The 11,378-nt window shown below is 26.5% G+C and overlaps 1 protein-coding gene and 1 long non-coding RNA gene across 2 annotated transcripts; one reads left to right on the top strand and one right to left on the bottom strand.

Annotated features, from left to right (window-relative positions):
• The first annotated feature begins 178 nt into the window (after positions 1–178).
• Positions 179–4,353, top strand: LOC126900056 (uncharacterized). Its single transcript, XR_007702787.1, has 3 exons — positions 179–458; positions 3,447–3,724; positions 3,945–4,353. It is a non-coding gene; the product is annotated as an uncharacterized LOC126900056 (long non-coding RNA).
• Positions 4,354–6,291: 1,938 nt separating this feature from the next.
• On the bottom strand, positions 6,292–10,320 carry LOC126900042 (phenoloxidase-activating factor 2-like). Its single transcript, XM_050675468.1, has 6 exons — positions 9,886–10,320; positions 8,397–8,689; positions 8,070–8,220; positions 7,265–7,548; positions 7,038–7,201; positions 6,292–6,568 (listed from the first exon to the last, which is right to left on the bottom strand). The coding sequence occupies exons 1-6, from the start codon at positions 10,065–10,067 to the stop codon at positions 6,389–6,391; spliced, it is 1,254 nt and encodes a 417-aa protein (XP_050531425.1). The 5' UTR covers positions 10,068–10,320; the 3' UTR covers positions 6,292–6,388.
• Between the last annotated feature and the right edge of the window lie 1,058 nt (positions 10,321–11,378).

Here is an 11,378-nt window from a genome sequence, read left to right as displayed (position 1 = left end):
TATAGCGATAAAAACAACTTTTTTCTCCTACTTGAGACCCTAGAAATACATTGCACGTATTCAATTAACAGGTAGATCTCAATACATAAATAAAAATAATTTATCACACTTGTAAGTACATTAAATAAAACACAAACATATGGGTCTTTGGGTGATAAGAAAATAAATTAAAAAAAAAAGGTCATCGAGCGAATGAATCCAGAAATGAAGCCCTAGTGTTAATATACATTTCACGCTGTTAGTGTATCAATGATGGTTGTTAATAGTACAAATGTTGATGAATTTTAATTTAACTAAATTAACTCCCCCCCGTTAACCCGCAGAAAACGTTAAGTAAACTAGAAAAACCAGCGATAAATATTGCGCAAAACTTATACTGGGAAATAAGTGGACCTTGGATAAAAACGAAGTGGGACAACATTGGTATATGTTAAGCTATTTTAAAATGGCCAATATAAGTAAATTTAATTTTTAACTATTTAAAAAAAAACTATAAGGCTACATGATACTGCATGTGCTCTTCTTAAATAAGGTAGAATTATTAATTTTAAAGTTCAAGGTCAATTTTATGTGTGTACAAGAAGAGGAATTTGTTACTAATGTTTTCAATTGTACACAATATAAGGCTAATGGTAGAAAAAATATTTTTTTTTTATTATAATATACCACCATTTATATAAACTTTTCAAGTAAAACAAGTTATTCATTTTTAATTAATTTAACATTCATTTTTTATTGACATTCTACAAAACTTAATCTATGTTGCTAAAATATAATTGATTTCTGTATTTCTGCAGAAATACAGAAATCAATGTTAATAATTATAAATAATTATTCACATACGTGTATTTGTATTTAAAGTTATTTAAAATTAAATTATTTACAGACATTTAGGGTGGGGGGAAATTTGGGCATTTGACCCATTTTAAATTTTCTGTGCATATCTACACTAATACTCGGCTGCGCTATATCTGGTAATTTAAATGTAATTTCTAAAACAGTAAAAAATCAATTTTAGTCGTGAAAATAAAATTTTAAAAATTAAGAAAATAAATTTTCAAATAGATTTAAAATAAAACTATTTTCTATCAATATATGTAATTTGGTATATTGATAATGGAGGAATGGTGATTTAAGTGCTAAAAATTCTAAAACAATTTTTTCTAACTTAAAATGATTTATCTATATATGCCAATATAGTGTAGAGAAATTTAAGTTAAATAACTACTTTTAATTTTTAGAAAAAGTTTCAAAAGCAGAACTGTAGTGATGTAGACAGAAATTTTGTTTGGGATATATATTAAAGACCTTTTTTTTTCTTATTACATATTCTTACTATGACCAAAGTCATATACTGTCAATAGAAATAATTAGACAATAAGGCTATTGCTCCTTTAGCTTTCCTTGGCTACGCCGCCATTGCAAAACTGTCAATATTTTCAATTGAAAAAACAGAAATATTTTTATGATTTCCTGAAAATTACTTATCTGTGACATTTTGGACATTTCCCTAGAAAATAAAACCCTCCACGATCAAAATAATTATATAGTAAAAATATTGTTTTCTTTCCTAGAGGAGATACAAAAGAATTTTTTTATGCATAGCTCATGAAAAAACTGGGTTATCCAGGAGAATGACTCAATATTGATATGGTGTCCCATTTAAAATAGCGCATCGTACATAATAGTTAAAAGAAAAACTTAATTTAAAATGAGTGTAAACTTTTTTTAAATGTTTTAAATGAAAAAAAACCTTTCTTAGTTTAATACAAGAAGAATGTTCTATTTTTACATCTAATTTTTATTATACTTTATATAGAGATTCATAAAAATATATCCACTTCTCAAGTTTTAACTTAATTATTTAATTATTTTTGGTCAATTTACTGTCAAAACTAAGAACTACTTAATTTTTCAATTAATTCTTTTATTTCGATTGCTGACGAAATTTATTTTGATTATTAGCGACTATTAATATAACTCTTGTACAATCGTTATATTGTATATTTTCAAGTAAATATAAAAATAAATAAAAATATTGTATCTTGCAAGTCGCAAAAAACTCTACTATAGTAGTAAATCGATCTGTTTTTTAATACTAACAAATAATCTTATCGTGAATTATACCATTATTATATTGAAAGTCCTACTAGAATTCAATTAGTTTCCCTAAAATAAACATCTGCTACTCTTTTCACCTAATATTATGCCAATGACTAACCGCTGTAATGTTTTATACAATGAAAAAATAGGCATTGCGGCAAGTCCATGTTTTCACTTTACTATAATTTATACTTATAATAGTATAAAAGTTAAAAGATACATTATTTTGATACCAATAAAATTGTTTATTAAGTCGTATTTAACGACTGAACGTTATTATGTCAATGTTAATTAATCAAGTTCATATAACCCTGCACTATGTAATATCCAAAGTAATTTACTTGTGTTACTACGCAACTTTTTTAGTATAATAATGGCTGCTTGTTTTGAAGAATTTGGAATAAAATTTGAAGTATTATAGTTAGTTGTGTAAGTATGTTACTTTCAGATATTGGAAATTCTCCATGTTGATTTATGAAGGCTTTTAAAAATCTTTCAATCATATATGTGTTATTTATACTTTTGTTAAGTATTAGAGAGGACAACCAGAGAATATCGGATAAATAGATCATGAAATGTTGAATATTTAATATGTTTCTGTTTGTCGATTGTTGTAAAACTAGTATTATCATACGTTTTAAGACATTAATCACTGCATACTTAAATAATTCCGTCATTTATTCAGTATATGTGAGTAAATAAAGGTATAAATGATGGTATGAAGTTCCTTTAATTTGTCGTGGGTTAAGAGCCACTAGTTAAGCGCTATTTGTAATATCCAAAAGAAAAACATTCAAAGCGAGAGACATAGAATTTTAAGAGCATGATTTATAAAGAGGGATGTAGATATTGATTATTAATTATTATACGTAATTAGTGTCTTAAAACTACTCTTACCTGATATTCTCTGAAATAATGATAATAGAATATCGGCTGGTGATTTGAAGTTGTTCAAAGCGTTTGTTTAAAATTAAAAAAAATGTATTAATAAAATTAAAGGTACTTCTAAACTATAAAAGTATGTTTATTTCTAAGATATTAGTTATTTTAACAATAGTGAGTTTTAAACTATGTGAAAAAAATTAAGTTCAAGACAATAAAGACACACACAAAGAATACACTAGAGCATATTGTAATAGAGAATAGTCTGAGACAATAACGTGAAAAATAGAAAGAGAAAAGTAAGTGTAAGAGAAAAAACTGGATCTTCAGCCCTTATATAATGTGTTACGAACGGCACATACGGGGATTGGGCGTCTTGAATGTGTCATACATTTTGATAGAGACATGTAGTATTATTTCATAGTCCAACCAACAGTTTTTACTATTATTTTCTTTTTTAGAACATTAATGGTGCCTCGAAGACGCAAAGAATAACAGTGACCCATGTCTACCATATACTAGTAATATTGCAAAAACTAGAATCAAATGTATTATTGTGTTAGTGTATTCTTTTATGTGGTCTAAGAAATACAAGAAGTATTGATTTTATAATACATTGCAATGCCAGATATGGAAAAACTTTCAACTGAAAAATTATAAAAGATTGTCAAAGGGAGTGGTCTTTTACGGAACGTCTTTAGTTACATGATTAAATACAACTTTTTTTTCATTTAGTGATGTAAAGAATATTTTCATATGCTCATCTCCTTAGAATAATACTTAAACCATTATTTTTATTTTAAAGATAAGTGGAAATGACCATACTGAGAAACATAATTTTTCATGGTTGCATTTTTGTTAATTCATAACAATTTAAATTGGTTATATTTTTTAATAAAAATTTTAGAATATAACCTATCCAATGCATTTTAATGGTTTATTTATAACATTTTTTTCAGTTCACATATCAAAGAGAAGACGGGAAACAATAGCGCTTTAGCAGACAGGAATCTAGTGATACTATGGTGCAGCAACAAAATCATTGGGACAAGTTGATTGTATCGAATTTCCATACTATTGGGCACATAACTCTTTCGGCTACCGAAAAAATTATGAGCCAAAAAATGACCATTAAGACAAAAAAATCGATTAGATTTGTGTTCGAACAAAAAATTTTTTTTAGCAATCTCTAGAAAAATTTTAGATCCGTTCTTGCACTTCAAAGCTAATTTCTGAATATGTTCCTAATACAAGAATTTTATGAAATTGATAAAAAATAATATTGACTCATGAGATCAATTATAAAACAGTGATTGATGTTTTTTTAATCGTTATTGTTATTGAAAATTCAATAAACACTTAAAATCACTTGTCTGACTCCAAGTTGTTTCTCAGATACATGTGTAGGTACAATTTTTCATTAATAATTACGAAATAGTTATAAGTGTATTATCACGTTGAAATGCGCAGTTAAAAAATAAAATAATTAATTAGGCCATTAAATTGAAAAAAAACACTACAGTGTTAGTAAAATAATTGATTTTTCACTATGATAAAATGAATAATAAGAAGTAAAATAAATTAAGTATGTATTATTTTTTTAATTTAAAAAATGCCTACAATCATTGACAGTTATCTAGAAATAACATACAATGTATTATGGTTTTAATATTTTGTATAAAACACTTGAATATACGTTTGTTAAATTAAATAAATATTAAAAGTCAATTATATATTGTAACGTCAATAACTCCAATATCAAAGCGACAGACATGTTATTTTTTTTTTCAAGTATTTTTGAATATGCCAATTAAGTAAATTGAAATGATTTAATGTAATTATATTATTGGGAAAGCCTGTACAAAATATCGTTTCACAATATAATTTACATAAACATATCAGTTTGAATGATAATTATCAGGTAAGGTACAACGTACAGTTGTTAATATACGTACACTTTTTGACGTCACAAAAAACCCTACTTCAAAAGAAAAGTTGATTTCAATGAAGAGAATCTAACTTGATAAAGTTATAATTAAAACTTTACAATAAATATACTCTTTACTATTTGTATAATTAGTTCTTCTTTTAACAGATAAAAATGTATAAAGGTACTTTATAAAAGTAAAATGTATTAAATTTCAAGTTACTATTATGATTTAAATTTTAGAAAACAGCCCTAACCCCAAATTGTTTTTAACGCTTATGCTGATAATTAATCTAAATTATTTTTTTCAAAAGGTAAGGAAGAAGATATTTATTGTTTGTAATATTTCCTTAATTTTGAAAACTTAGATAATTGCAAATTAAAATTAGAAATAGTGAAGTAATATTAGCTTTTTAAGATAATAATCTAAGGCTTGGGAATTATCTAAGTTAGAAAATAGAAGTTTATGGTTTTAATTTAAGAAAACACGCATTAAGTCAATAAACAAATAAAATAAATACTGCTATTTCATGTAAATATTTACTATTTCCCTCTTCGCAAAGATACATTTTTTGGTAATTTGTATCTACATACGTATTTTCAAAAATGTTCAAGTCTTCTAGGTAAATTTTTAATGATTATTTATAATGATAAAAATGGTTAAATATATTTCTAAACCTTCAATTTGATTGCTATAATAATTACACAAAAAACCGATGAACATAATGGTTCATAATTTAAGTATTATTTCCAATGTGTTGTATACATTATATTTATAGTACAGTATAACTGAAACCGGTATTAATTCAAAATTACCATAATGTTACAGTAGTTTCCAAACTTAAAAATAATATTTTTACGATTTTGCATTTTTACTGCTTCCATCCTGAAATCTGATACGAAATCTAACGGTGTTTCAAAACATGTTAATTGACTAGTTTTTTATTGAATACCGCCATCATATATTAAATATATCTCCACAAACTAAATAATAAATAAACAAAGAATATTTATTTTCTCTTGAGCATGTTTATACTTGATACAATTATTAGCAAACTTTTATCAAATTTAGGTGTGATAAATTTATATTTCTACTATTTCAATATACGTGTAGTTTAGAGAGCATTGGGGAGCTAGCTTCCAATATTTCAAGAAAATTAAATGAAATATAATATTTCAACTACTTTTAGGTAAAGGTTAGCACCAAAAAATAAAATTAACTGCCACCTTTTTTTTTCATACTCCACCTAAGCTTGTAAAAAAACACTAATAATTATTTATTTATTAGAAAATGTAGTTGAAAAAATCTGAAGATAACTTTCAAAGTTTTATTTTATCAACAGATTATTAGACAAGATGTTATAAAACAAAACACTTCATTTTTTCATTACATGTTTTAAATATATTTTTTATTTTATTTAATTATGTATAATAGAAATATGTCACATCATAAAATTAAGAATAAATTATAAGTTGTTAATTTTCTGTAGCCAGTTTTAATTTTTCTTTTATCCACTTTAAGTTAGATAAGATCGAAGCATAAACGCCTGGTACTTTTTCATCCCCACAGCCAATACCCCAAGCTACAACACCAACTTGTATATACTTTTCAGGTGAGTTTTTCTTAGCACATAACAATGGTCCACCGCCATCTCCCTGTAAAATGAGATTTAAATTTGTACGTTTTATTTATTATTGCTTTATTGTTTTAAAATTAACGTCATTCAATTAAGAAACATTTTTTGTACGAGAGAACGAGAAAACCTGCACAGTTCGGCAGTACGGTATCAAACCGCGATACCTCCATACCGAGGCACACACATTCTCAAACAAACTACACAGGCCACCTTATATTTCTATTTGATAGATAACAGTCATAGAAGCTACGAAATGAGCTCTCATGATGTTAGAAATAAAATAATGAATAATAAGATGATATAATCGAATATTGAACTATAATTGACAGTTTATATTATGATAAATTTGTGATACATCTCTAAACTAAATTCATAAAGCTATATATATACAAAAATGTATGCCATAAACTACAAAGAGTTGTTTTTGGAAATATACTTTTTTTTTAAATATGTATTTTTGTATTTAAAAAAAAAAATCGAAAACTTACTTTGCATACATCTTCTCCTTTAGCACCAATCGCACATATAAAACTGTTATGCAATCGGAAGAACTGACCAAGACGAGTCGCTCGCAATTGTTGCTGGCATATATCATTCGTCATTATAGTCAATTCTACCTTTTTAAGGAAATGTTGGTACTGACCCAATTGTCCTGTATTATTATAAATTAATAAAATTGTGTTTATTAAAGCACACTGCGTATGGTGTTACTGACCGTAGCCGTTTTTACCCCAACCTGTAGATACACAAGATTGAGGGTTAAAGTCCGAGGATGACTCAGGAAGGCAAATAATGTTTATGTATCCATCCAGTTCAACAGGAGAATCGAGCTCGAGAAGGGCCAGATCATTAAATAATGATCCGTTAGTGAACTCTGAATGCATGTATGCCTTATGAATTTGTCGTTCTTGATGTGCATGATAATTTTCAGATTCGGTTTCGCTATTTTGCGTGTCCCATTCACCAGCTCGGATTTTCATTAGCTCCAGGTTTTGTCCACTAGAAAAAAATAGAATTTAACCTGTCTAACAAAATATAGCTATACTATTGTAAGGGTTTAAATTTAAACTTATAGTCATGGTTTCTTGAAATCATGAAATTATAATTGTATTAGATGATCCCTATCAATTATAAAATTTTTAAGGCTTTGTAAAATGTATAGAGAATATACATTTAATTATATTATAATTAATTTCAACTACTTATAATTTAATCGTTCAGCAGACAACCCAAATGAGCGTAGCTTAAAAAAATTGCCTGTAAGGATTATATTCTATTTCATTTGAATAAAATACTTGACGGTAAAAGTTTCTCTTGCAAATTAACCCCTGAAAAAGAATTGAAATTCTTTTATGATATGAATGATTCTATGAAGGATGAAGTCCCCAGACTTCAACTGCGCTAATGACAAACCGCCCCATTAATGAATCTCTAATGACTATAGTGTAATAATTTTACCCATTTTATAGAAGTAATTATTTTTTACAAAAAATAAATAACTGTTTAAAAAATATTATTACTTTAAACAATGAGCAGCTGTCAAAACAACTTTTGGATGAATTAATGTTCCACCACATTGAAATACGTTTTCTACTCTTTCGTTCTTATTTATATCAACTTTTAGCAAAGCAACCATCCAAGGGAATTGTCCGAAGTATGTAGTTGATTTATCTATAAATTATAAAACTAATATCGAACAAAACATAATACTTGTATTTACGATTAAATTATTTTTTTTGTATAGTTTTAAATTTCTGACAGTATAAAAAAAAAAATTAAAAATCCAATTTATCTGTCAAAAACAAATCCAAACTACAAAACCCATGCACAAATATCAAATAGCATACCTGTAGGCCCTGCAATTCTTAAATTATTTGCATAAGGTGATGGCATTCCAACACCACATTCGTTAATCCAAACATTGTTGTGATTATTGCCATTTGTATTACTTTCAGTAGGATTTTGATTTTGTGGTTGATTATTATTTTGGTTTTCATATTCATTTTGGTTATGATTACTTGGTTGGTAACTTTCAGTATGAGAATTATGTGATGAGTTTTCATTGGCGATTGATCCCGACGAGTCATCATCTGGTAACCGACAACAAGCTAAGTCATCAGAACAACCACGCTCCCCCGAACTGTAATCAATTTCAGTGAATAAAAAATATATGTAAAATATGGAAGTATTTTATAATAAAACTTTTAACCTCATTATTAAACAGGCCTCGTGAAGCAGTTTAAATAATTGGACATTTTTTTAAATCACATAACAGTATTCACAGTGCCCTATTTTCAAAATATTTTCACAGGAGGGTTGAAAATTTTAAATAAAGAGGGAAATAAATATTTTTCTTATATAACTTGTTTCCTAGCATTTCTTATTAAAATGTTGATCATTTTAGTACAAATATATATATATTCTATTTCATATTGTATAAAAAAGTGTGAAATTATTAATGAATTGCTCAATTGACGGGTGCATAATTATGGCGATAATGTGAGGATAGATTCATTAAAACAGACGGAGTTTGTTGGTTAAAACAGTGAAAAAAAATCAATTTTCTTACCGAAATAATCTAAAATAATTTTAAAAAAAATTAAAGTTGAAGAGTTTTTTAAAAACATTTATTTTGGTAAATTCTACGACATTATTTTTAAATTTAATTTTTGTTGAAATTGTTGTTGTTGTTAAGATAATTGGCTCTTAAATACGGAAAAAAAAATTTAACATATTTTTCATTATAATTAAAAAAAATGACCAAGTAGCTATGCACTCTATATTTTTATAACTGAATTTGTATTCAGTATAATATATATATATATAATAACGGTATCATTAATTTTGCATAATAAATTTATTGCCTAAATAGATTTTTTCAATTTTTTTATTATAATTTAATGCTTATTATAAATTTGATTATCTATTATTTGATTATACTACCATTTTGCAACTCTTAAAAGATGTTAATTTACAGTGATTAAAATTAAAACTAAATAATCGCAATACAAATTAATCTTAAATACATAGTTAATTTTGATTTAAGAAAATACATAATTTTAAATGCCAACTATCTTACGATTACAATTTTTCATACAAATTAATTATGTAATTATCAGATAGTAAATATAATTAAATATGATAACCATACAAAAATGCCCAACTTAGAAAAATTTAAGATTTTAAATAAATCTTAAAAAATTATTTTAAAATTCAAGTAAGTGCTATTTGAGCATTATTATCTCAGTATTTTTATATTAGTGCATTATTTAAAAAGTTTATTGTGATAGAAATGTTATTAATAACATAAAAATATTGTTACTATCTATTATTTACCCTGGTTCCAAAGTGTCAAGAGCGGAGCATGATAAAAACGAAATACATCTGCATCGCGATCCAGACAACGTTAGGATTTGTTCAGATTGAGATGAAACTTCAACAAAAAATAAAAATAGAAGCGATATCGCGACGGTCAAACCGAATATCCGGCCGGCGCTTCTCCCCAAAGACGCCGCCATCGTCGTAGAAAGAGCGATTTTACCAGAAACGAATTGGATAATTTTCTGTACACTGGAGTGAAATAAAATATACTTCGGTTAAGATTAAAAATGCAACAATTTTTGCAATATATAAAATTGTACGAGCGAAACGCGTAAGCCGCTTGTCAAAGGTTAATCGTTAACACGTTGTTGCACCAGGCACTAATCGACTGCCGGACTGGTTCGCTGGTTACCTCCATTTTCATATCGTTTTCGTAAACAGCTTTAACTAATGTCCGTGAACGTATAAAAATACAGTATACAGTATACATGAGCACATTAAAGCCGTGCATATATAATTTCTACTACCGAAACACACTAACGCACATACACTCAGCTCAACAAATACAGGTTTTCTCGGTTCGAATGTCATAAATTATACAACAATAATGTTATTAATACTTTATTATTCGGCCAATTAAAACTAATAGTTTAAGATATTGTGCAAAAATTATTAATAATGATAATAGTTAATTACCTTTTTGCTACTCATACTCAAAAAAAAAAAAACCGCAGAATTAGATTGTAGACTAAATAAAAAACACCATCACAGCATCATATTGGCTGGTTTCAATAAGGAAGTTGGTCACTACTTAGCAACTTAAAAATAAAACGTTCTGGATTAATACTTTTTATTTGGATTTCTTTTCAGCAAAATATTTAACTGATTTATTTTTTAAATACACTTTCTATTATAAAAATTAAAAAAAAAGTGGTGACGGTAATAAAGGATGTTATAATTAATATTACTATCTACGAGTAGAGACTAAAATTTTTTAATTACTATATAAAAAAAAAAAATGTCGGTCTTAGTTTTAACTTGAGGGTGTTTCATGTACCTATTTTAAATATGATTATGGGCTCCTCAACTCTATTACAGGATAATTATTTTTTGTTAGCATATTAGTTACCCTCCGACAATAATCAGTTATAATCGCAACTCTATAAAATAATTACATTTTATCGATATCATAATAAAAATGATAATATTTACACTATAAGAAATGATCCAAAAGTTACCATACGTCAGTATGATATTTTCAATATAAATGTTAATTTTATACATAAGTAGTGTAATTTTAACATGAAGTTTTGACCATTCGAACACAACATTTTTATTACTGTTTATACAAATTTTCCCTTACATTATATGCGTTAAAAATGTTCAATAAATTTAGGTAAAAAATCAAATATTATTTAAAGAGTGTATCATATTCATTATAGCTCAGGATTTTGAATTACATCAGTCACATTTAACAGGAAAATTACTTATCACTAGGAATACGGGCT

Source organism: Daktulosphaira vitifoliae, unplaced genomic scaffold (genome assembly GCF_025091365.1).
Source record: "Daktulosphaira vitifoliae isolate Bord-2020 unplaced genomic scaffold, ASM2509136v1 Scaffold_2, whole genome shotgun sequence".
NCBI lineage: Eukaryota > Metazoa > Arthropoda > Insecta > Hemiptera > Phylloxeridae > Daktulosphaira > Daktulosphaira vitifoliae.
This window is presented reverse-complemented; position numbering and strand designations above follow the sequence as displayed.